General features: G+C 35.4%; 1 protein-coding gene across 2 annotated transcripts in view; it reads left to right on the top strand.

Moving 5' to 3' along the window:
• LRCH2 (leucine rich repeats and calponin homology domain containing 2) overlaps nucleotides 1-27570 on the top strand; it is a 92347-nt gene that overhangs the window by 27611 nt on the left and 37166 nt on the right. For both annotated transcript variants that reach the window (XM_065900553.1, XM_065900552.1), the window contains exons 2-11: nucleotides 5350-5494; nucleotides 8891-9017; nucleotides 12744-12849; nucleotides 12933-13069; nucleotides 18060-18193; nucleotides 22516-22603; nucleotides 22905-23016; nucleotides 23221-23318; nucleotides 23415-23473; nucleotides 25117-25224. In XM_065900553.1, coding sequence (XP_065756625.1) covers nucleotides 5350-5494; nucleotides 8891-9017; nucleotides 12744-12849; nucleotides 12933-13069; nucleotides 18060-18193; nucleotides 22516-22603; nucleotides 22905-23016; nucleotides 23221-23318; nucleotides 23415-23473; nucleotides 25117-25224 — 1114 coding nt within the window. The remainder of the gene's footprint in view (nucleotides 1-5349; nucleotides 5495-8890; nucleotides 9018-12743; nucleotides 12850-12932; nucleotides 13070-18059; nucleotides 18194-22515; nucleotides 22604-22904; nucleotides 23017-23220; nucleotides 23319-23414; nucleotides 23474-25116; nucleotides 25225-27570) is intronic.

Genomic DNA, 27570 nt, shown 5'->3' with positions numbered 1-27570 from the left:
GCTCTGATCTTTATGATTTCTTTCCTTCTACTAACTTTGGGTTTTTTTGTTTTTCTTTCTCTAGTTCCTTTAGGTGTAAGGTTAGATTGTTTATTTGAGATTTTTCTTGTTTCTTGAGGTAGGATTGTATTGCTGTAAACTTCCCTCTTAGAACTGCTTTTGCTGCACCCCATAGGTTTTGGACTGTTGTGTTTTCATTGTCATTTGTCTCTAGATATTCTTTGATTTCCTCTTTGATTTCTTCAGTGATCTCTTGGTTATTTAGTAACATATTGTTTAGCTTCCGTGTGTTTGCGTTTTTAACATTTTTTTTCCCTGTAATTGATCTCTAATCTCATAACATTGTGGTCAGAAAAGATGCTTGATATGATTTCAATTTTCTTAAATTTACTGAGGCTTGATTTGTGACCCAAGATGTGATCTGTCCTGGAGAATGTTCTGTGTGCACTTCAGAAGAAAGTGTAATCTGCTGTTTTTGGATGGAATGTCCTATAAATATTAATTAAATCTATCTGGTCTATTGTGTCATTTAAAGCTTGTGTTTCCTTATTAATTTTCTGTTTGGATGATCTGTCCTTTGGTGTAAGTGAGGTGTTAAAGTCCCCCACTATTGTTGTGTTACTGTCGATTTCCTCTTTTATAGCTGTTAGCAGTTGCCTTATGTATTGAGATGCTCCTTTTTTTTTTTTTTTGTGGTACGCGGACCTCTCACTGTTGTGGCTTCTCCCATTGTGGAGCACAGGCTCTGGACGCGCAGACTCTGGACGCGCAGTTTCAGCGGCCATGGCTCACGGGCCCAGCCGCTCTGCGGCATGTGGGATCTTCCTGGACTGGGGCACGAACCCATCTCCCCTGCATCGCCAGGCAGACTCTCAACCACTGCGCCACCAGGGAAGCCCTGAGATGCTCCTTTGTTGGGTGCATATATATTTGTAATTGTTATGTCTTCTTCTTGGATTGATCCTTTGGTTGTTATATAGTGTCCTTCCTTGTCTCTTGTAACATTCTTTATTTGTAAGTCTATTTTATCTGATGTGAGTATTGCTACTCCAGCTTTCTTTTGATTTCCATTTGCATGGAATATCTTTTTCCATTCCCCTCACTTTCACTCTGTATGTGTCCTTATGTCTGACGTGGGTCTCTTGTAGACAGCATATATATGGGTCTTGTTTTTGTATCCATTCAGTAAGCCTGTGTCTTTTGGTTGGAGCATTTAACCCATTCACGTTTAAGGTAATTATCGATATGTATGTTCCTATTACCATTTTCTTAATTGTTTTGGGTTTGTTTTTGTAGGTCCCTTTCTTCTCTTGTGTTTCCCACTTAGAGAAGTTCCTTTAGCATTTGTTGTAGAGCTGGTTTGGTGGTGTTGAATTCTCTTAGCTTTTGCTTATCTGGAAAGCTTTTGTTTTCTCTATCGAATGTGAATGAGATCCTTGCTAGGTAGAGTAATCTTGGTTGTAGGTTCTTCCCTTTCATCACTTTAAGTATATCATGCCACTCCCTTCCGGCCTGTAGAGTTTCTGCTGAGAAATCAGCTATTAACCTTATGGGAGTTCCCTTGTATGTTATTTGTCGTTTTTCCCTTGCTGCCTTCAATAATTTTTCTTTGTCTTTAATTTTTGCCAATTTGATTACTGTGTGTCTTGGTGTGTTTCTCCTTGGGTTTATCCTGTACGGGTCTCTCTGCACTTCCTGGAATTAGGTGGCTATTTCCTTTCCCATGTTAGGGAAGTTGTTGAGTATAATCTCTTCAAATATTTTCTTGGGTCCTTTCTCTCTCTCTTCTCCTTCTGGGACCCCTGTAGTGCAAATGTTGCTGCGTTTAATGTTGTCCCAGAGGTCTCTTAGGCTGTCTTCAGTTCTTTTCATTGTTTTTTCTTTATTCTGTTCCACAGCAGTGAATTCTACCATTGTGTCTTCTAGGTCACTTTTCCGTTCTTCTGCCTCAGTTATTCTGCTATTGATTCCTTCTAGTGTAGTTTTCATTTCAGTTATTTTATTGTTCATCTCTGTTTGTTTGTTCTTTAATTCTTGTAGGTCTTTGTTAAACATTTCTTGCATCTTCTCGATCTTTGCCTTCATTCTTTTTCCGAGGTCCTGGGTCATCTTCGCTATCATTATTCTGAATTCTTTTTCTGGAAGGTTGCCTATCTCCATTTCATTTAGTTGTTTTTCTGGGGTTTTATCTTATTCCTTCATCTGGTACATAGCCCTCTGCCTTTTCATCTTGTCTATCTTTCTGTGAATGTGGTTTTTGTTCCACAGGCTTCAGGATTGTAGCTATGTTGTAATTTAACTAAATAATCTTGCTTTTGGAGGGGAAAGAACATGAAGCATCATACAATAATATATAAATTATTAAAATAATATCCTGATATTATTTAAATTATTAATACTGATATTTTGTCTTTTTCTCTGGTTACTTCTTCGAACACTCTCTTTATTGTGATTTTTGTGTTTTCTCTTGAGTATTATTTTCAGTCTTCTCTGCTTGTTGTGTTTTTACTGCTCAACTTGTAAATCTTGGTCTTCTGGATGGCCCAGTCTTGAACTTTCTTTCTGACTCAATACTCTGATTTTAGATGATGTTTTCCATTTCTATGATTTTAGAGTAATAACTATATTCCCACAACTTTCAGTTTACTATATCCATCCCAGACCTCATGTCTGAGATCCAGAATGATGTGATTAACTGCCCATTTCACAGTCCCCTGTGGGATATCTTTCAGTTATCTCAGTTTGTACAAATATAAAATTGAACCCTTGATTCTAACCTCTGTTTCAAAAAACAAAACAAAACCCTAACAGCAAAAACAAGAACAAAAATCCTGTTCCACTTCTCACTCATCTATTAAGTAGCATCATTTAGTTGCCTAGGCCAGAATTCTGGGTGCCATCCTCGATTACTACCTCTTATTTATCCCGCATAAACAATCACTTGCCCAATTCTTGGAAGTACTAATATCAAATATATTTCAAATTCTATCTACTTTTTAAAATCCCTATTCTTGGAGTCTCAATGCAAGCTACCATCATCTGTTTCTAGGGCCAGTGTATTATTTATGAGTACTTACTAGATATACAGAATAACAAACTGGGCATAATTTTGTTTTTAGTGTTTCAAATTAACTTTAATCAGTAATTTTCAACTCCCAACTCCCAGGATTCTTTTGGTTTTCTTTTTTTTTTTTTTTTTTGGCTGTGTTTGGTCTTCATTGCTGCACATGGGCTTTCTCTCATTGCAGTGAGTGGGTGCTACTCTTTGTTGCAGTGCACGGGCTTATTGCGTTGGCTTCTCTTATTGTGGAGCATGGGCTCTAGGTGAGCGGGCTTCAGTAGTTGTGGTGCGTGGGCTCAGTAGTCGTGGCTTGTGGGCTCTAGAGTGCAGGCTCAATAGTTGTGGCACACGGGCTTAGTTGCTCCACAGCATGTGGGATCTTCCCGGACCAGGGCTCAAACCTGTGCCCCCTGCATTGGCAGGTGGATTCTTAACCACTGCACCACCAGGGAAGCCCAACTCCCAGGATTCTGAAGTTACAAGAATAAGAGGTAACAGTCAACTGTAAAAGAAACATTCTAAACTAAAAAGAAAAAAAAAGACTTAATTTTTCCCCCTAAATAGAACTGCACGATGCTTGGGTGCTCAGAGGAGGTGAGCCAGGAAAATGAAAGTTCAGAATTCGGTTTCTAATAATTCTGTCTATCCTTTTATTTAGTTATTCAGAATCTTATGGTGGGAGGAAGAATCCAAATTAATCTTTATATTATATAATCATAACTAAAGTTTTCTTTCACCAATTACGAAATTTTGCATTAGGTGAGTGTGTGTGTATACACACATACATAAAAACATATTAATACATGTATATTAATATTCTGAATAGGGAATTTATTATACTGCTAAATATGTAGGTCTCATCCCTCAGAGTGAGGAAGTTGAGTGTTGGTAGGAAGCTGTTCTTATGACGGCATACCAGATGCTAAGTGAGGTACAGTGGGCTAAAATACACTATAGATGTTCTTCTTGACAGAGGTGAATGATAGTCTTATGTTTTTAACCAAATAAGTATAATGAAGTTGTGTAAGCAAAGTATATTCCTACTGTAAGATAGCTAATTTGATAGTTGTTCAGGCAGTGGTCCTCAACAGGGGTAGGAGGGTTTGTACTCCAGGGGACATTTTTTGGCTTTCATGACTAGAGGGTGTTACTAGCATCTAGTAGGTAGTTGTCAGGGATGCTGCTAAATACCCTACCATGCCCAGGAAAGCCTCATACAACAAATAGTTACACAGCCCAAAAGGTCAATCGTACTTTGGTTGAGAAACGCTTTTAGGGTATTTTTTTTCAACCTGCCACATGATATCCTAAATATTTTTCAAAATTTCATTTAACAAATAAACTGTCAATAGAGGTATAATAGTTATAATAATTCCATGATTTTATTTTTATGAAAACTTAAATGAATAGAAGTATATTTGTGTGTACCTGGAATAATTTAGGAGAGGAAGGAATCAAGGGTGAACAAGTTTGTGGTTTGAGCAGCTCGTGAGCAGGATGTTGGTGACATTATCTAAGATGAGAGAAAGAGATATGTGGAAGATCTTCAGTTCCGATTTTACACTTGGAGAGTTTGAGGTGCCCGAGAGATATCCAGAGGAAGTCCTAAAGACTAGAACATAGGTGTTCAAACATATATTTAATTTGAAATTTGTCAATATATGAATACTAACCCCAGTTTTGGATAAAATCACCTAATAGAGTATATATCTTAAGGAAAGAGTACCTTATGTCACAGCCCTTAGGAACACTAGTATTCACAGTATGGGTAGAGAAGAATCTAGCAAGAGACTAAGAAGTAGCCAGGGAGATAATAGGAAATGATCCAGAAATGTAGTCTTCCAAGCCAAGGGAAGAGAAATATTTCCAGATGGCTGACTGGTGGTTGATAATGGAGGCTGTTGGTGACCTTGGTGGGCATGAGAATGAATAGAAAGCAAATTACAGTGGGTTGAGAAGTCCATGGTAAGTTAGACAGTTATGTTGTAGATTTATGTAAATTTGGCTATAAAGGAGGCAGAGGTGGATGGAGGCTGATGTGGGATCAGGGGAGGGTTTTTTCGTGTTTTTAAATATCAGAGAGAATTCCTCACTGATACTTTAAAAGATAATGTTTAAAGATAGTGAAGTATATAAAGTACGGTTTGTTAATGAACCGACTTTCCATGAGGTCAATATTTAAAATAGTTGCTTGGATTCTAAGTGATTCAGCAAGTGTGAAAATAGTTCTGTTAATTCCATAAATACAGGTGTATGTTTGACACTCAAACATTACTTTTATTTTTCAGATCTTTCAAGAAATCGTTTTACAGAAATTCCTTCTGATGTCTGGTTATTTGCACCTCTTGAAACGTTAAATTTATATCATAATTGCATCAAAACCATTCCTGAAGCCATTAAAAACCTACAGATGTTAACATACCTTAATATTAGGTAAGGAAACAATTTTGTGGGGGTAGATTTTGTTTTTTATTACAGTTCTGATTCTTTTTAGTTGAAAAGGAATGTATTTGGTTTGGCTATGTAGCCTATATCTCAGGAGTATCTTATTTGTATTTTTTATTTATCCACATTATAGGCTTTTGGTCTTGCTCTTGACAGCAGTGCTTCTCAAACTTTACTGTGCACAGGAATCAGATGCAGATTCTGATTCCATAGGTCTGCAGTGGGGCCAGCATTTCTAACAGCTCCCTGGTAATGCCCATGCCTGCTGGTCCTTAGATCACTTTGAGTACCAAGGCTTTAGATCAGAAATATTTTACTGAAATCATAGCACCACAACACAGATTTATTTATATGCATCCTCAGTTAAAGTGGAACATTATAAAGAAACAGTTCTTGATTTATATTTTTCACTTTTGTGACTTCTTGTTGCTACTTCAAGGATGGATAGATTGGCATGGGAGTATTGGAAGGTTAGGAAGCGGGTAATTGATGTTAATAATAAGTGCTTACTGTGTGCCAGCAGTGTTACAAATACTTTACCCATATTACCTCATCACATCTTCACAACAGCATTTTGAGATACGTGGTTAATTATCCCTGCACTGCAGATGAGGAAACTGAAGCACAGAGAGAGGTTAACTATTTGCCCAAAATTATATATATCGCAAGTGGTAGAGCCAAGATTCAAATCAAAGCAGCAGTATGGCTATAGAACTCTCATTCTTAGCTATTACCCTATATTTATAATAGAGTGAACATTGAATAAGTATAAGAAAAAATTGCCCTATCAAATGAGTGACATTGAAAAAAAAAATGAGTGACATTGAATGGAAACTGGTATATTGTGACTTAACTTTAGAATCTTTTTCTTATTTTTCTTTTATGTTTCTAGTTATAAGGAATAATTTCTTCCCCCTTCCTTAACAAAGTTACTTGTCTAAATTCTCATATAGGGAAATAGTAAATATAATTAATATACATAAATAATAGCATTTCTTTCTCTCTGTGATATATTATTTATGTCTCCCCCAGTGGTGTAACCTGTCAGTACCTACTATAACTGAATATAATACTTTAACTGAAACCATTTTACACCTTAAAATGTGTGAGAGGAATTTCCTTTCATAGAGGTTGGTCATTTGGGTTGTTCCTTTCTCTAATTGGGTACATAATCTCCCTGGCCTCGCTTGGGAAAGGTTTGAGGAAAGTGAGGTATTTTTAAGTTTTTTGTCTTTTTTTAATTTTGTTCTTTTATGGAAAAAGTGATTTGTCAAAATTGAATTGCATTTCTATATTAACATATATGGTAGATCTTAGAATAGTTCTGCTAAAACTTTCTGTGATTCTTTCCTGTTTTGATCTCTAAAAGTTGACTCCTGGTTTTTGTTTACAGTCGGAGAAATTTTTGAATACACTGTATTAAAGTAACATTTGTTCTAGTGACTGACTTCCTTTGACTATCTCTAAAACGTGTGGCAAAAAAGTGAAGATTGATGACTTATTAGCTGTGTATAAAGAAATGGAAAGCTGACTGCTAACTCGATAAACCTGCTTCTTAAGGGAAGAAAAGAAGCCAGTTTTTAAACTTTCTTGGTGTGAGGGAGATTAGAATGAGTTTGTATGTGCCATTCTTTTTCCTGTTTAGTTTTTATTTTGGTGAGAAGATCTTGAGAAACTTGTAAGATAATTTTTTAGCTCTTTCTTTCTTCCTGGATTCTACTCTCCTTTTCAGTGGAATCCTCAGGAAGATCCCTGTGTGCTCTAGACAGACCACTTTCCCAAGCATCCTACTTGATCCTTAAAGTGCAAGGGTTGTGACAAGCACCTGGCATATTTGACATTCCACCAGTCCGGCTAGGATTGCTCGTCTTGGGGCATTATCCTTTTTTATTAAAGCCTGTGCCATGTGATTGAAGCTAGTCTAGTGTTTCTGGACATCCTCTGTGGGCATAAAATGAGGTGAAAGGTCTTGAAGTCCCCCCAATGGGGTAACATTGGGCTTTTGTTGCTCTGCATGTTACACAAAATGCTAGGTACAAGTCTATAAATATCACTTTGAAAAGCAGGAAAAATAATAGCAAATTGCTAATGAATGCTTGGTAGTATGTAAATATAATGATGCACTTTATATATTTTGGTAGTAGGATTGTCTTAGTCTGTTCTCGTGGTGCTGTAACAGAATACCATAGACTGGGTGGCTTATAAACAACAGAAATTTATTTTTCACAGTTCTGGGGGCTGGGAAGTTCAAGTTCAAAGTGCCAGCAGATTCGTGTCTGGAGAAGACTTGCTTCCTGGTTCACATAGATGGCTGGCTTCTAGCTGAGTCCTCACATGGCGTAAAGAGCAAGGGAGGTCTCTGGGATCTCTTTTTAAGGCCACTGATCCACCTCCCTAAGGCCCCACCTCCAAATACCATCACATTGGGGATTAAGTTTCAACATTATAGTTTTGAATGGGGAGGACACAAACAGTCTACAGCAGGGATTGTTTGGGTCAGTCTGCATTGGCATGTAAATTTGACCAAAATTAGTTTGAGGGTAAGGGACCCAGAGCCAAATTGCCTGGATTTGAATCCTGACTCTTCCACTTACCAGCTCTGTGACTTTGAGCAGTTTACCTAATCTCTTTTAGACTTTTTCTTCATCTGTAAAATGGGCATCATGATAGTGTCTATCTTCCTAAAGTAGGTTGTTTTGAGGGTTAGTCAGGTTAATTCATGTGAGGTGCTCTGAACATGGCCTGCCGCATAGTAAGCACTCAATAAATGTTAGTTGTCCTTATATTTAAATGTATGCACAGAGACAGGAATGTTGTATCAACTTCGAGCTGAGATAAAGGTGCTAGTAGACTGTTCTACCATAAACCCATAACAAAAGCGAATGGGTTGGGTTACTACATGTTTTTAAAGATATAATTCTATTCATTCTTTCATAAATTTGAACACAGCACATGCAAATTTATCCTTGGAGCCTTTCCCTAGGGGTGTAGAGGTATTGAATATAGTGAAGTTATGCCAGAGAGCAAGGTTCTAGCAATTTCTAGCTCAGAAGAATAATTCTAGGTTTTGAGGGCTGGTGGTGTGTAGGACAATATCATAGGTAACAGCACAGGCTTTGCAGTCTGTTGTGCCTGGGCAAGTCACTTAAGCAATTTTAACCTTTATTTTTACTTGTATAATGGAGATAATAGTCTTGTGGGGTTACTATGAGGATTAAGTGAGATAGTGCATGTAAAGATTTTAGCCTGTTACAAAGTAAGCACTCATTAAATGATAGTTACTATTTAGTGAAAATTTACTTTTGAGGTGATCTGTTCTTTTTCAACATAACATGTCAAGTTTCAGACATATTTCTCATAATGAGACTTTCTTATTCTTTTCAGTCGAAATCTTTTATCAACATTGCCAAAATACCTATTTGATCTTCCCCTTAAAGTTTTGGTCCTCAGTAATAATAAACTGGTATCCATTCCAGAAGAAATCGGGAAGTTAAAAGATTTAATGGAATTGGTGAGTAAAATAGTTGCATCGATTGTATATAATATGCATAATACATACCTTTATATTTCTGAAGATTAATTCCTTTATGGAATTTCACTGTAATTAAAAAAAATAACTTGGTATATGCCTAAGTTCACTTTAGTGAAATTTTGAGATACCATTGCTTATGTCTGATTTTAGCTCACAGCTACAATAAAAGCCTGGTTGTTCCTCAGTCCTAGTGAGGTTAGAAGGCTTGATTACAAGTCTTAAATGCTTTCAAACAAATAAGCATTTGTCTATCCATCTTGTGGACAGTAAAGGTTTTAGACCAGGAAGAGATAAGGTGGGTTTTTTTTTTTAAGGTTTTACAGGGCTTCTGTGAAAGCGTCAGAGAGAGGAGAGTACAGTGCCTACAAACAGTAGAATTAATAAAATGACCTTCCTCTCCTATATCCTTGTGTGATTTTATGACACCAAGATAAATGGAACCAAGATAAATGGAAAGAGGACATTTATATAATTGATTATAGAAATTGATATAATTGATTATAGAAATATAGGAATAATTTAAAGTAATTACTTTGAACGTACCATTGTAGGTATTAAAGGACATTGAACTCTGAGAGAAACATAATCAAATCTTCAAAGCGCTGAGCTGTTTTCACATTTTTCTGTTACTTCTACCCATACAATATACCATGCTGTTTATTTTTATTTTCTGTTTTATCTTGAGTAATGCTTTCCCAATACATAGACTCTTTTAAAAAGTGTTCATAAATATGACTTTTTAATGTGTGGAGGGCCAAAAGTTTTCTTGAGGAATTTATATACAGTTTTATAATGGGAAATTAATGTGCAAATAGAATGTAAGGAACAGAAATTTCAGGAATGTCTTTTTTTTTATTCATTAGAGAATACCTACATGTGCAATTGTAATGCAAAGAAACTTCCTTGAACTTAGTCTTGTTATGTTGTAGAACCACAGAATTTTAATATTGTAAGAGATCTTATAAGTGATCAGATGTAACCACTTCCTAACACAGGAATCCCTGACACATCTAGTTGTATATTTTCAGTGGTGGACAAATCTTCGCGTGTGTGTATCTGAGGCAGCCCTAATTCTCTTTTGCAGAACTTTGTTATCTTTCTTATTTTGAATTAAGATACATGCCCCTATCACTTTTATCCATTGGTCCTGGGACTACCATGTGAAGAAGTATATAGATAATGACAACTTTTCTTCCCTTCGGATATTTGTAGTCTGTTGTATGTCTGCTCTCCATTTTACCAAACTCTAAGACCTGTTTTTCTGTAGCTTAAACATCTTTATTTTATTCCTTTTCATATTTTCTATATTTCTATTCTTTATTACTTTTTATCTTTAGCTATGTCTATACTGATAATGCTCCCTTTTATTAAGGTCTCTTTTAATGTTACACTCACAAATGAACAGAAGATGTGCTCTAACTTGTGATCTAACAAATTCATATTACAAGGGACCCATTACTTTCTTTGCCCTGCACACTGTTAACGTTTTTAAAGATTTTATATATATATTCTACTTAAAGATTCTGTGGCTCTGTAATTTCTTTTTCATTCAGTTTTTGGCCCTATGTTCTAAATTGTATTACATGAGATAGTTTTTGGATAAATGAAATTTCAAAAATATTTAGGATTTTTAGATTTAGTGTAGTTTATTTAAATAGAATGTGAAAAAATATTAACCATTATTTTAGTAGGCACTATAAAATTATTGTGCTTTAAACTCTCAAAATTAGTAATGGTGGGTAGGTTGCATTAGGCTGGCTAATTGACAGTTTTAAATCACACAGTGAATTTGTGGGTATTACCTGTCATTGGAATGTTTTCCCAGGACACTATTCCATAAGAGTGTGGTAGCCAGCTATAGTGAAGTTCTGTCATTAGATCTAGGAAATACTCTCAGGCCTTCAATCCCCAGCAGAGTATTTTGTAGAGTACCCATTGGTGAGTGGGTCAGTATCCTGTGCCTAGGTTTATTTCTTCTGGGAAGTGGCAGCTACCTATCAAATTCTTATGGATTTTTTTGTATGGAAATCTTCAGTATTAGGCACCTTCAGGAGGAAGCCATAGTATTTGCTTTAATGGGCATTTTCCCAAAATTTTATTATCCATCATTTGGACAATAGCCTATCTTCAACACAACAGCTAAGGTGATCCTGTCAAAACATAAGTGAGATCATGTCATACCTCTGTTTAAAAGTTTCTGGTACCTGCCCATGTCTCTGAGTAAAAGCCGAAGTCTTACCCCTTCCTCCATCCTAGCCTTCCCCTTGCCCACTTCCCTCTAGCTACATGGGATTCCTTGCTGTTCTTAGTACATGTCACACATGCTTTGCCTAAGAGCCTTTACATTTATTGTTCCTTCTGTCTGGAATATTCCTTTCTTATGTATTGGCATGGCTCATACTCTCACCTCTGATAATATTGCTCAAATATCAGCTTCTTTATGAAACAGTCTAAATTGCTAATATCCCTCCCCACTATTAACTAGTACTGCCATTTTCCTTTACCCTGCTCTGTTTTTTCTTCCATAGCACTTATCACCTTCTAGCATATTGTATAATCTACTCCCCTTGTTAGAATGCAAGTTCCATAAGGAGCTGCGAAGGCAGGAATTTTTGTTTGTTTTATTCATTGATGTGTCCCCAGCACCTACAACAGTGCCTAACAAATAGTTTGTATTTGATAAATATTTGTTGTTGAATGAAGATGCCTTAGATATAGTTAGAAAGAATTATGTAGGATACATTTTTAAAATCATCTGTGCGTTAGATGATTAGATATTATTTAATATTCTTTATCTTCTTTTGAATTTACCCTCCTGCCTTTTTTACTTTTGATAAAACAATATATGTATGTGCCACTCCTCTCCCTTCAAGCTAATGTCAGTTCCAGAAAGTTGGAAATTGGGGGCAGTTGCAGTACAACATGAATTTCATTTGCAGTGTGTCTGGAATGACTGCTGCCTGAGATCTTGTTGCAGATTTTTCTTCCCTTTTTTTTGATGTGATAGTAAGAAAGGGGAGGGAGAGGGACCACAGGTAAATAATTTAAGCTGTGCCTTTATCCTCATATTATGGAAAGGTGGTCTTGTTTACCTTTAAATTGGGGTTTGCATTTTAACCTAACCCTGAGACATTTCTGATTAGATCTCCTAGAATGCCTTTTGGTTATGAGGTGAGCCACAAAATTTTGAGCTTGTAATCCCTCATGTTTTGTATCCCTTTGAGAAATAGGTTTAGTTAAATCGATGCTGACCATGGTCTTTGGTTCTTCAGCTCACATCTGTAAATCCTTGACTTTCCCAGCTTCTGCCCAACCAAGTATCTCAAAACAACTACTATAATTGACAAATTATCACAATGATTGATAGTTGTCTTTCATTTTTACCTATGAATTAAGAGCACCTGGATCATCCTTACTTCTGTTTTTAGTTGGTAAGAGTGGTCTTTAGTTGAGATTTTCAAAAGGCTGACTTATGTAGTACTAAGTTGTAACCTTACATTTTTGCACAGAAAAATGTATGTTAACTGTGCTGAGTTGATTTCTCGATGTAATATAAATGGAAATCTGCCTGATAATCAATGTTTAGAGAAATGACATTAGAGGTGACTTTTACTAGCTATTAGCCATGTGGTTTAATTTAAAAGTTGAAATACATCTCTATTTCTCTGTTAGTTTGTTATAATTTTATTTTCTTGTTTTCCTTAGGATATTAGCTGCAATGAGATTCAGGTTCTTCCCCAACAAATGGGAAAATTACAATCACTTAGAGAGCTAAATATAAGAAGAAATAATCTTCATGTATTGCCAGATGGTAAGATGCTCACTGTTCTTACTCACGAGAACAAGAGAGTACCTATGTAGAATTTAATTTAATTATTTTTTATTCCTGAACAGAATTAGGAGATCTTCCCTTAGTCAAGCTGGATTTCTCTTGTAATAAAGTGACCGAAATTCCAGTTTGTTACAGGAAGCTGCATCATTTACAAGTAATAATTTTGGATAACAATCCATTGCAAGTACCACCAGCGCAGGTTTGTAATTTTAAAAAATGATACTTGTTTCTTCTATTTTTATTAAGAATTATATCTGTTACTGGTAAATCAAAAAGCATCAGAATTAAGAGTCAATTTGTTTTTGAGGTATTGTCTCAAAGAGTTTTTCTGAGAAGTGACTTTTTCACTTTGGCAGGAGGTTTAGCGTACTTTCTAGAGATTAGGATTTGGATCACCCAGATATCAACTTTCTGCTTGTGAACTGATAATTCTGGTTGTCTATGTTATTTTAAAAGGATAGACTATGGAGTCTCTACCTCTGTCCTACTCAGGTATATATCTACTTGAGATTTGTTGTGTGATTGATCAGAATACATTTTCAGCACTGATAGGTGGAATCATAACAGAAAGAAAAATATACAAGTGGAAAAGTTTTAATTCATACATTTAGTTTGAGAATTAAATCCACGTGGAATCCACTAAAATTATAGCATAGGAATACACTAAGCTGTAAACCCACGAGGACAAAGAATGAGACAGAAGAGGACAGCAGGGGAGAGATGGCAACAGAATGTTGGAAAACGGAAAATAAGTGAAATAGTGGTAACTAGGATCTCTACTTACACGACACAAGAGTATCTGGCTGAGGAGGCACATGGTAGTGAAATGCCAGCCTGCACTCTATTTCTAAGCTACATGCCCTGGCACTGGGTTTGTATACATCCAGAAGACAGGTTGCCTTTTTCTTCCTACAAAGGTGCATTCCACTCATTGCAAAGGAGGTGCCTTTTTAGGCTGGCTGGGGTCCTGGTAGTAGCTGCCCTAGCAGATTGGGGAAAGCTGAAACTGTGTCTGCTGTGGGAGAAGGCAACAAGAAGCAAGTTGATTTTACTGTGTTAAATCTGGGAATGGCTTGACTGTTTCTTTTGTGATTATTGAAGGAATCATGTAACTACAAATATAGGTATGAAAGACTGAAAACATGAAGGTCTGTAGAATATCTAAGGCTTTGATATCCAGTAAACTTTCTGAATGATTGGAGTGTTCTATAACATGTGATGTCTAATACCATAGCCACTTGCTATTGAGTACTTGAAATATGGCTAGTGCGACTAAGGAACCAAATTTTCAATTTAATTTCATTTTGATTAATTGAAATTTAAATAGGTTTACATGACTAGTGGTTAACATATTTGATACTACAGGTCTAGGTTGACACTCTGATTCTTGTCCTTAGCTCCACAGCTACATGACTTCCCCTCCCTTGCCTTAGCAGAAGCCTAGGGTTTACTCTGAGGAGTAGGTGGATTCTCTCAGATTCTCCTCCTCAGCTCAGCAGCCAAATGAGTATAGTTCCTTGCCTCAATATAAGCCTGGAGTTTACTCTTTAGAGCAGCACTGTCTATTAGAACTTTCTGTGATGATGGAAATGTTCTAAACCTGCAGTGTGGTAGCCACAAGTGGCTAATGAGCACTTGAAAGTACATAGTGTGACTGAAGAATTACATTTTTAGTTTTATTTAGATTAAATTTAAATAGCCACATGTGGCTAGTGACTACTGTATTGGACAGCACAGCTATAGAGAGACTCAACCAGAGTCAGGGGCTCCAGGTACAGCTGTGGGTAGGGGTGAGACCCCATACTGGAAACAGTGAATGCTTACATACTGAATGCTGGGACTCTCCAGTAGATGTCTCTTGCTTGGCTCCCAGAATACTTGCAGCCTCTCTTATATATCTCAGGCAGAGTTGGTGGATTTCTCTCTTGGTAAACTGACTGAACTAGGAGAAAAGACCTATAGATATACTGATCATTGGCAGGCCCCTGAAGAAGTGTGCAGTCACTGTCTGAAATCTAGACAGTGAGGCTCACCGTTGATAAACTTCTCCCTCATACATAGAGCTTCCATTTGGCTTCTTATTGTTTCACTTTGAAAATGAACAGACAGCAATGGATCACTAGATATTGCAGAAATAATTTCTAACATGAAAGACCAAAAACACTGAAAGGCTTCCATTGAAACAACATGGGTCACATTCATAGCGGTGGTAATCAGAATGACTTCTCAGCAGCAGCATGGGAAGCTAGAAGATGTTAGAATGATGCCTTCAAAGACTGAGGAAATACCTCCAACTTTATAAAGTCAAACTATCAGTTAAATGTAAGATAGAAAAAAGTTTCAAACATGAAAGATCTCAGAAATTTTAGCTCTCCCGCACCCTTTACTAGGAAGCTAGCAGAGGATATACTATATCAAAATGAGGGAGTAAATTAAGAAAGAATTCATGTCCAAGATAAACAGGTATGCATAGACCTAGAGAGCAACAAGTCAGTTTGGAAAAGGGGGGTTGTCTCCAAAAAGAAAATAGAAAAAGAAGAAAGAAATTGATACCTGACTTGATGTGTTTGTCAATATGGAGCGATGTTTTACAGTTCTGTCAGAGTCAGGAATGAATTAGTAATAGGCATACAGAAAATTATGCAGAGGAAAAAAATGGGACAAGTAGTCATTTTAGGAAAAAAAAAACAGGAGAAAGGAAGTGTAATCTACTAACCTATGTAGCTCATCTGTGAATATTTTCTTGGTCATAATATTGTACATACTGGATTTTGATTTAATGAAAAATTGTGACATAGTTATAATAATAGCAGAGATTTATATGGCACTTACCATGCTCCAGGCACTGTTGAAAATGCTTTACATGCATTAATTCATTTCTTATAGCAACCCTATAAAACAGGTACTGTCATTATACCTCATTTTATATAGGAGGAAACAGAGGCATAGATGTTTAGTGACTTGTCCAAGGTCACACGGCTAGCATATGGTGGAGCCTGGTTTCAGACCAAGGTAGTCTGACTCCAGAATCCATGCTCTAACCACTATGTTATGCTTCTGAAGAGGGAGGAAGTATGTTTATATGAGTTGGTAGGGATTGGGGATGGGAGGAAGGTGGTTTGATGATATGTGATAGTGGTGGTGATCTTGTGGAGACAGCAGTGAGCGATGGCTTGAAGCGAGATCTTAATTCCCTGCCCAGGAATTGAACCTGGGTAGACTGGGTGAAAACCAGGAATCCTAGCCACTAGACCACCAGGGGCTAGAGGCTAGAAACAAAGTTTCCCTGGCTCTTGCCACGTTTGAAAGCAAGAATGTTTCAAGGAGGCAAAAACTGTAAAAACAGGTACAAAGTTTAGAGACACAGCACAAGTGGGAGAGCACACAGAGAAACTGTTAAGACAGAAGCAAAGCTGAGATACACACCTGGAGAGAAAGGGTGTGGGCGTCCTCCTTAATGAGCAGGAGCGCACCAGAGAGGTGATTCAAATCACTTATATAGGGCAGTTCTTCCGGGTTTCCTTTGCCTGGCTCTGAGTCCATATTTGGTTTAACTCAGGGTCCTCTCCTGTGTGCGCATGCCTCTTTCAGCCAGATGGATTCCAGTGCAAGGATTTCTGGGAAGTTAACCAAACGTATTATGGTCTGGCGCCCCCCTCCCTTCTCTGACCTCTGAGGAACCTTTCTGCGCATGTGTAGTTGGGGAGGTCTCCTTGACCTCAAGAATGAGAAATACATGGTCTCTTTATCTTTCATCCAAGCAGGACTCAGCTCCTCCTTGCTCCTGCCATTATCTTTATCTTGGAGTATCTGTCCACAGGGGACAGGTTCCAGCTGCTCAGCCAGGAGCCCATCTATCTCATGCCTCAGTGGTAGTGGTAACATAAGGAATCTAAGTCCTCATCTTCCTTAGTAAGACCTCAATAAATAAAATATATAATTGAAAAATAAAAAAATAGCATTCGACCCATGTTATTTATAAATATGAAGGTAAAAAGCAGAAACCAACTGAAAGAGTTGAATGTGGGGACTGGGTCTTAGAGATTGAAAGGGGTGGAATGGGGGATTAAGTTTTTGTTATCAGTTTTGTAATTCACTTTGATTTTTAAAACTATGTACATGAATTATTATGATATAAATTAAATTTACAAAAGAAAGTAATTTGCCATCATTTAATTTGGAAATAGATACTTTTTAAAAATAGTTTGGACAGACAATAGGATACATTTTAATTGGTAATGTATTTATATTCTAATAGCTCAGATGTTTTAAATTTTCCTCTTAAATGAAGTTTTTCAGTGGTCAGGTCAGATCTGGTATCTATTAGGTTTATCCTTTCTACGTGGAATGATAATTACATTTTAATGTAATTTTCTTACTGTTTTCTTTGTTCATTGTTTTGTGTGTTGCTAGGTTATGTGTGCCCATAAAACAAAACATTTTTTATTCTAATTTTTGAGAAATACTTATTCGATAACACTTATGGTGACTGTAGTTAACCTTTGTAAAGCTGACTTACTGTTTCCCTACTGTGCATTGTCTATCTTTTTTATTATAGAATATTTTCTTTCACATAGTATTTTTCCCTTCGTTATTCCTTTTCTTTATCACCAATGAAAATAACTTTTCAGGATATTGTCTTAGTTGAATTGACCATTTAAAGCTTTATTTTATTCTAACTGGCCTACCGTCACACCTTTCAACAAATTCATTTTTCCTATATTTACATTCTTTTGATTAGCTTTCTTCCAGTGTTTAGCCCAAATGACTTAGTGATTCTGATGAGATTACTTTAAAGAATTACATGGATTATTATTTTCTGTTCTTACCACTACAATGAATATATTTCTTTTCATTTTTTTCGAATAAAGGCAACTTTCATGAATTATAAATTTTATATTGTTTAGTGGTTTGTACATTGTGCTTTTAACAAAAAAACCCAGTGAAATACAGAAAAATTAACTTATTTTTCTAATAAGAACAGAGACCGCAATAGAATTTTAGTTGGTATCAGTGTTGTCAGATTTTTTTCACCTAGTGTCAGAAGTACAAATTATTTAAATATGCAAACTATCTCTCATGATTGTTATGTCTCCGAATAATTTGAGATTATTAAAATTTATCAATAAATTGGTAGATGACATTTATATTTGGACCTATATAATTAAATCTTTATTATTTACTGACAGATATGTTTAAAAGGTAAAGTACACATATTTAAATACTTAAATATCCAAGCATGTTGCAGAATGGATAAGAAACCAGATTCTCTGGATCTTCCATCATTGAGTAAAAGAATGCCCTCCCAACCTCTCACAGACAGGTAATGTAATATTCTGACAGTCTCATTTCATGATTATTGTGTCTTCTTTCTATATAAAAGATATTTATTAATCTCAAGTATACTGAATACACTTAGACTGATTGGCCCAGTGTTAAATAATTGGCTGAAGTGAAATATCACCATCATAGAATGAACTTTTGGTATACTAGAATACATTTGGAATTTTCTCAAAAATTTATTATTAAAGCTTTTAGTAGTAAAATGTAAAGATTTGGCATAGTACAGAAACACTAATTTCTCAGCACTTGACAACTGTTAATTTACTCCTGTGATTACTCTGTTGTACGTGTCAAATAACAAGTAGAATTTGACTTTGAACTGAGGTTAGCGGAAGAGCAAGACATTTCGGGATACCTTTCACCTTCATATTCTTTATGTCTGGATCAAAGTTGAGTTACCATTGATGTTCTCTATGATATTGGTGTTTTTCTACTCATGAGATTTTGAAATGTTAGATTTGATATTTTGTTTATAATTCATCCTTTCGAGATGTAGATTGGTCTGAACAATTTTATGAAAACATAATTCCGTCTAGTAGCATGGAAAATAATTTGGAGTTGGATGAGAGTATACTGTTGTTAACAGTGCAAGTTCTTGAATTCACAAATAGGACTTTTTCTTGAATATTTTTGTTGCCTCAGTAGAATTAAATATCAGAACATTAACTTTAGTTCCCAAAGATTATTTTGTTTAATATTATAAAAGATAGTAGACCAAACAATTCTATAAAAATTAGAATTAGTTCATATACTAATCTCTATTAGTATGCTTTATATTTATTTAAAAATTACTTTAGTAACAGCATTCATTGTATTAGTCATTTATTTATTTTAAAAATATCAGTTGGGGCTTCCCTGGTGGTGCAGTGGTTGAGAGTCCGCCTGCCGATGCAGGGGACACGGGTTCGTGCTCTGGTCTGGGAAGATCCCACATGCCGCGGAGCGGCTGGGCCCGTGAGCCATGGCCACTGAGCCTGCGTGTCCGGAGCCTGTGCTCTGCAACGGGAGAGGCCACAACAGTGAGAGGCCTGCGTACCACAAAATAAATAAATAAATAAATAAATAAATAAAAATATCAGTTAAATGCCTACCGGCAGGTTCAGGATATGTTTTTTTTTTTGTTTTTTTTTGTTTTTTTTTGTTTTTTTTGCGGTACGCGGGCCTCTCACTGCTGTGGCCTCTTCTGCTGCGGAGCACAGGCTCCGGACGCGCAGGCTCAGCGGCCATGGCTCACGGGGCCAGCCGCTCTGCAGCCTGTGGGATCTTCCCAGACCGGGACACGAACCCACGTCCCCTGCATCGGCAGGCGGACTCTCAACCACTGCGCCACCAGGGAAGCCCTCAGGGTATGTTTTATTTAATTATATACACATTGGCCTTGGCTCTCATGAAGCTCACATTCTAGTGGAGGATGTCAGTCAGTAAATAAAGCAAGAACACACACACACACACACACACACACACACACACAATTTCAAATTGTGGTGACTGCTTTGAGAGAAAGGAACAGGTTTCAGGAGTGTGGTCAGGGAATGTCTCTGAGAAGGTGAGGTTTTAAGTCAAGACGTGGAAGGAGAAAAGCTAGCTGTGGCAAGAGTGAGGGGAAGAGCATTTCAGGCAGAAATAATGCCATGTGCAAAGGCGTTAAGTTAGGAAGAAACTTGCTGTGTTAAAAAGCTGAAAGGAGGCCAGCATTGTGGTATAAGTTGATTTTGGAGAGGTAGTCAGGGCTGAAGTCATGTGGGGGCTTTGGGGGCTGTGGTAAGGAGTTTAAATTTTATTTAAAGTACAGTGGGAAGTCATTGGACAGTTATAAACAGGAGAATAACATGATCTGAATTATGTTAAAAAAAAACTATTTTGGCTCTTACAGAGAGAATACATTGGAAGTATACAAGAGTAGAAGTACAGGGACTAGTTAGGTTGTTGTGGTACTGCCAAGAGATCAAGGGGTCTTGAATAGGGTTATTGCAGTAGAGATTAAAAGGAGTGGACAGAATTGAGATATATTTTGGAGATGTTCTCTAGCAGTGCCGTCCAATAGAAAGGCAATGTGAGCCACGTAAGTAATTTTAAATTTTCTTGTAGCCCACTTAAAAAAAGTAATAAGCAGGTGAAATTAATTTTAATAATGTATGTTACTTAACCCAATATATCATGTCATTTCAACATATAATTAAATGTAAAAAATTAGTAAGCTATTTCACATTCTTTTTCTTCCTTTTAAATCTTTGAAATCTAGTATTTATTTTACATTTATAGCATGTCTCAATTTGGACTAGTCACATTTCAGATGCTCAATAGCCATATATGACTGGTGGCTACTGTATTGGACAGTGCAGGTCAATAGAGTTTATTTATGAGTTGGCTTTTGGGTGTGCTTATCTCTCACTCACAGCTGGTACTGAATTACTTAGAAAGTTCTTGTACTTTGAGTTTCACACTCATGTTCTTGGCTATATGGTTCTTACTACTTTCTGTGCCTTGACTCTTTTGTAAACTCTTTATTTTACATAGGCATTACAGTAGCTATACTTATCATCAGCTTTTGGAGTCAGACATAATATGCCTGTGAAGCTCTTCTCCGACCCTTAATAACTGTATGTCCTTGTGTCATGATATCTCTGGTTCTCAGCTTTATTATATATGAAAAGGGAAATAACCATATGGATGCTGTCAGGATTAAATGAAATAATGTATATAGAGTACTTAACACAATGTCTGATCCATAATAATTCCTCAACAAATAGCTTATTATTATCATTATCGTCTATTACGAATACACCAATGTATTTTAGTATAGTACATGGATGTATTATTGTGCAGTGGAGTCAGATGGATTTCAGTTCTAATCATGGTTTAACCTCTCGTAATTCCTCTGTGGGCTGTGTAAATTATTTAATCTCTCTGAGCCTGTTTCTTTATTTAAAATGTTAGCAATACACACTTCATAAGCTTGTTGTGAGAATTAAATGTGTGCTTGGCAACTAGTTCAATGAATAATATTCAGTAAATGTCATAATTTTCCCCCTTGGGAAGTTAACTTTTATAAGCTGTATTATCTTCATTTGTAAAAAGAAATAATGCGTAAATTGTATAATGTAAGGATTATAAATAAAATATGATGTGTACCTGGCATAGTATCTAACACAATGTAGACACTCAACAAATGCTAGCAATTGTTGCCTCTTTTCATCCTTCAAGATTCATCTCAAATGCCACTTTCTTGGATGAGGCCTTTCCTAACCTTACCAAGGAGAATTAGTTAATCTCTCTTTTCTCACAGCACTTTATATTTACCTTTGTCATATTCTTCAAAACATATAAACATACTCCCTTCCCCTCTGGGCTGAGAGCCCATTGAAGCCAAACATTTTAAAATTCATCTCATCTCAGGTGTTCAGCATAGTGCCTTGACACTTGGTAATTGCTTCCCTAAGTTTGTTGATATACTTTTGAAAAGTATAAAATCAGTATTTGGGGAGGGAGTATAGCATAGTGATTAAGATTAGGGACTTTAGTGTTAGATAATCTTGGGAACAAATTTAGACTGCCATTTACAAGTTGCGTGTCATTGGGCAATTTTTTCAACCCCTCCTGGCCTCACTTTCCTCTTCCATAAAATGAAAAAGCACCACTAACCTGCTAGAGTTTTCACAAGGAATGTATAAGGTATTACCTTTAAAGCACCTAGCCCAATTCTTGGCACATAATCAGTGGTCAGTGTAGAGTGTATAGTAAATTTGCAAATTAAAGTGAAAAATATCTTGCAACCTGGGTGGCATACTGTAATTCAGAAATTTGCAAGGACAGCTCTATCCTCACACCAAAACAATTGCTTATTCAATGAGTCACAGACTTTTTTTGCCTTTTTTCTCTTTTCTTAATTACTAAATGGGCCTTATTTACAAATCTAAAATATATTTTTAAAGATAATGAAGAAAAAACTCTATGAATTAAAGTTAAAAAACATTTCAGCATTCTGTGGTGAAATTTGTCAAACTGATAAAAATAGGTCTTTATCAAGATGATTTTCTAGCATGGCTGTCTGCTTTTCTGAATCTCAGGAGAAATAATAAGCTATTGTTAAGTTTTTACAACAGAGCACATGAAAGAAAAATATTACATGAGGGACATGAATAAAGTGTTTTGTATGATCTGATATTTTTCTCCTCATGTCTTTAAGGATCCTACATATCAAAAATGTGTAAGACTGTATTATCTAGGGAAATTTTAGGTCAGTTATGTATTATCTATTTAAGAAGAAAACCCTAACTGCCCTTAGAATTTGTATTTCCATAGTATGGAAGATTTTTATCCAAATAAAAATCATGGCCCTGACTCTGGAATTGGAAGTGATAACGGAGAGAAACGATTGTCTACAACGGAAGTGAGTCGTCTCTATTGCTGAACTGTTTTATTTTAAAATTTTATTAGAGCTTTGAAATAGACACTTGCACACACTTGATTTCTTTTGCTTAAAAATATGATCATCATGCATTTTATGACTTCAAATGAAAAAAAGACATGCACGTTTTAAAAAGCAGAACAGTAAACCTCATGTTAATTTTTGGTTTGAAAACTGGAGATTTAAATCAGATGTTCTATACTTAAGATGTGATATTAAAGCAACTTAATCCTTATCATATGTTTAAAACGCCTCATTTTTACTTTTTGCTTATTCTGTTCAGCCATCAGATGACGATACAATCAGCCTTCATTCTCAAGTCTCAGAATCAAATAGAGAGCAGACATCAAGAAATGACAGTCACTCAGTAGGAAGTAAACCTGATTCTCAGAAAGGTAATTCATATGGTGTCTGCTATTTTTATATCATGTACATAGCTCTTATTAAAAATGAATATTTTATTTAAAATGGCCTTTAAAAAATTATAGTATCTTTGGCCAACTCTTTTATTGGGAAAATGTACTTTTTTCTAAGCACTGCAGTGTCAGAGAATACTGTTTACTATTCATATTTTCTAATAAATATTAATCTCCACTTAGACCAGGAGGTGTATGATTTTACTGACCCCAACACAGATGATATAGCAGTTCCTGAACAGGGAGATGCACCTATTGGATCATTTGTCACTTTCCTTAAGGTAAAGAAAACTTTGAACAAGTATTAATAACATGTTCTCCTTAATCTCACAAAAGTGAACAATACATTTTAAAATGATAACTTTCTTTTGTATAAGGGAAAAGAAAAAGGCCCTGAAAAATCTCAGAAAAATGAAGAATTGGGAGATGAAAAAAGGTAAGCACACACTAATTCTCAAATTGAAATGTTACTTACTAATACTTGAAATATTCTTTAGATATTTCTACTTGAACGAATATTTTTTTTGTTCATTTACCCGTTAAGTTCAGATAGTTAATTTGTGAATATTTCATCTGTCTGCATTCCTCAATTAAACTGAAAATTATACTGAACATATAAGTTGAGTGTAGTATATACTCTGTTTTCCCCTATAAGTGTAATTATAATATCACCCATTATTATTACTGAAGAATACTGTACCTTCCCATACATTGCCTCATTTGAGCTATCTAACAACTCTTTAAAACAGATGGTATTGGCATAATTTAACCGATAAGGGTACTGAGGCTTGGAGTTTCAAATGTCTGGAACTCAGGTGTTCTGACTCTTGGTCTAATACACTTTCTGTTTCATCAGACTGGTTATGGTAATTTTAAGGGTATTTACTTCTCTATTTTATTAAAATAATTGTACTTTGGATCTTTTCTGTATCATTTATCTTATGAAATGATGGAATATGACCTACCACATTTTTCAGTCACTCCTTCAAGTTACTTCATAGCTGCAGGAAGCAAGGAGCATTTGTTGAATACCTACCATATACCAGGATCTGTGCTATGTGTTTTGCCATGTTTCTTACTTAATCTTCACTAAATCCTGTGGGGTCGATATTGTCCACATTTTTACAGATGAGGAAGGTGAAGCTCGGAGACTGAAGTTTCTTGTCTAGAACTACTTAGCTAGTGTCCACTAGAACCTCGGGTGTGAACCTAGCTCTCTCTCTCTGATCCCCAAGTTTTTCTCTTTTCTCTGCATTGTGCTTCCCCCAAATGACCTCATTGGTAACTTTTTAACAGTCATTAATCATCTCTGGTACCCCATAGGGAGATACAGTGCTTTGTCTTGTACTCTATATTTCATTCGTCTCTTACTTTCTCACCTTATCTCATGAGGACAGTTGCCTATACTTGAGTCTCCAGTGGCATGCAAGATATGGTAAAGATACAGAGTCTTAGGCTTGGTACCATTTTTTAAATGAAATACCTTTGGGGTAAAATTACTAGAGTTTGGAGGACAATTTTAAAATCTCTTTGTTCTTTTTGAATGATAAAACTATATATTTTAATGAGTGTTTTTTGGCAAATTGCCAGTCTGTCAATCTATTTTGGATTTCTACTACTTAAACATCTTACATAGAGATTTTGAAAATCAAAACGAATAAACTGCTAAGAGTAGAGTGGCTTGATAAAATGAGAGATTTTCATAGCATTTTCTCTCTCTAAAGATAGGCCAAATAGAGCTCTGTGGTCCTTATTACACTCAAGATGGAGAATATGCATTGTTAAACTACTATGGCCATTACACATTTCAGAAATTACAAAATGGTGGTGCAGTTTACCTTTTAGCCATTAATTATATTAATATAACCAGTATGCCACGTTGCCTATTGAGAGGATAGATATGTTTTTATATTCCTAAATATTCTTTATTTCTTATTTTAACATTTTAAATACAAGGACGTTATAGGGCTTTAGCTTTCACATGCTATTAAAAATAAAAAATGGTTTCTACATTTGGAAGCTGGCATAAAATATCATCTGCCTTACTTTTTGGATAACCATGTTTGTGTCACCTTTCAGACTTGGGAAAGAGCAATTACTTGCTGAGGAAGAAGATGATGGTTTGAAAGAAGTAACTGATTTGAGGAAAATAGCTGCTCAGTTATTGCAGCAAGAGCAGAAGAACAGGTATCTTTTTCAGTAATGAGATTTAAGTGGGCAACTTTTATAATCATTAAATCTGAGTATTTAAAGATTCTCAAATAAACAGTAAATAATAGGACCATCTTAAGATCTATTTCAAGGGACTAACTACTAAAAGACAATAGGAAATTCTTAGGAGAGAAATAGAAAGTTACATATACAATTAACAGAATACTTTATACTCATCTAGTCATTATATTTAATTATTGCTTTGATATCTCTTTTTTATTCCTGGTGCTAAATAATAATAATTGTTGATATTCACCTTAGCTCACAGTAGCATTAAATATGTTATGAGCATTTTTTTCCAAGTACGTGTCACAAGTATATAGTGTGCTTTTTATCAGATTTTGAGTTACTTGGGATATGTGTAAACTCCTTAAAATTGAACTGAATTATATAATCGTTGATTAAATCAGTGTGACGATTTGAGAGTCACAGGTTCACTTTAGTCTGTTTCTTGGTCAAGGAGCATTTCTCCCTCTGGCTGGGCTTTCTCCAAATGCGTGTTATTGGCAATGAGGAGGACATTGTGTTAATGAGTGTAAAATCAGTGCAGGTCCATTTTTAACACAGAAAAAGTTCTATGTGCTGCTGAGGGTCAGCTTTATTGCCATCTTCATGTACTGAGAGTACTGCATTTATAGTTTTGAAATAATAAAGCAGATCTAAGATTTTTTTGTTTTGAGAAAATTAAAAGAATAATTTTGGTGCACTTAACATGGATAACTACTAAGCATTTTACTTATTCAAAGCAATAAATGTTTATAGATCATATGACCATGTTTTGGGAAGCTTAAAAACGTATACTGGCATTTCAAAGATGCTTTGAAAAATAATTACTATTAAAACTTATTCAATGACAGATGTGTGGTTTTAGGGGCCACTATTTTTAAAAAATAATCACTCAGTATCTTTTTTTTGCACTGCTACTGCATTTATAGAATTGAAAACCATACTAGAAAATATCACTCATCTTTATCCCTTCTATATCTATATCTAATGTATCCTCACTCTCAATTGACATTTTTCTTCTGCCATAACTTTCTGTCACCCTTTTCTGTGAATCTTCTAATCTTTCCCTATGATTCATTTTTAACTGGGCTTTTTAAAAATTGGCTACTTATGAGGTTGTGTGTGTTTTCCCCCTTCAGTATAATTAAAGTATTGATCTCCCCATTGGTTTAAGAGGTTTGATGAAGCAAGCCACCACCTGCTCTGTGTAGCTTAAAAAATAGTTGAGTTTCTACCTCCTCTACCTGGCAGGAGAAAAAATTGCATTTATCATTATGGACAGAGAATACTGATTTTATAAGAACCCACAACAATATCCATTTCTCTCATTGTGTTGAGAATAGCATTTGAGTGCATAATTTTAGATTTTAACATTGCCATATATAACATTTCTATATTTTCAGTTTTCTCCTATTGTTGTATTAGTTTTTCATCTATCCCTCTGACAAATTATTCTTTCTAGCCTAGATACAACATCAAATGATGTTTCATAGGTCTTGTTTTTGTGATAGTTTTGTAATCAGAACAAAACAGCGCCTAGCACTGTACATAGTAGGTACTCAGTAATACTGTTACTGGTTAAATAATTGCTTGAAAATGAGATCAACAAATTTAAAGCTAATAGGAACCATTAATTTAGTTAATTTGTTCTCTCTACATAATTTCTGTTATTTTTTGAGATTTATACAAAATTAATTCCTCTCTCTCTGAACTGTTTCTCTACTTCATCCTCCTTTTCAGATGTTAGTGCATACAAATATAAGAGCTTTTTGGATTAAATATTAATATGCCGTGACATTAATGTTATAACTATGTCTAATTTTTGAAGGCATTAAAATTTTATAATATCTGTTCATAAAGTAAGGAGTACATTTTACTTTTAAAATTTGTAATCTGTAGACAATTTAAATTAGATCCCAGATTTTTTTATGCTGAATCTAGTGTTTTCTCCATTAAATGATCTCATCCTTCCTTCTAAAATATGTTGCTATTGCTTATATGTCTTAGATGTAGATAATTAAAATTTTTTGTTTACTGTTACAATACTAAAATTTGAGTGAGTCCAAAAAGTCAAAAGTAATCTTGTATAAGAATATATGCCTTAGAGGATGTGAGTTTGTATACCTTCTCTGGTTGTAGTTTTTCCCTTTCACACTGTATTGTTTTAGATTCCAACTTTATTAATGAAGAATCTGAAATGCTATTTAAAATTGCAAGTCAACCAGGAGTTGTAAAATTTCTTTTTAAGTTTTAACATAATCATTGTAATGTTTTTGTTTGTTTATTGTTAGTCTTGATTTAAAATAGTTTATCTGG

Source organism: Phocoena phocoena, chromosome X (genome assembly GCF_963924675.1).
Source record: "Phocoena phocoena chromosome X, mPhoPho1.1, whole genome shotgun sequence".
Classification (NCBI taxonomy): domain Eukaryota; kingdom Metazoa; phylum Chordata; class Mammalia; order Artiodactyla; family Phocoenidae; genus Phocoena; species Phocoena phocoena.
The sequence above is the reverse complement of the archived record's forward strand: the minus strand, read 5'-3'. Positions and strand labels throughout refer to the sequence as shown.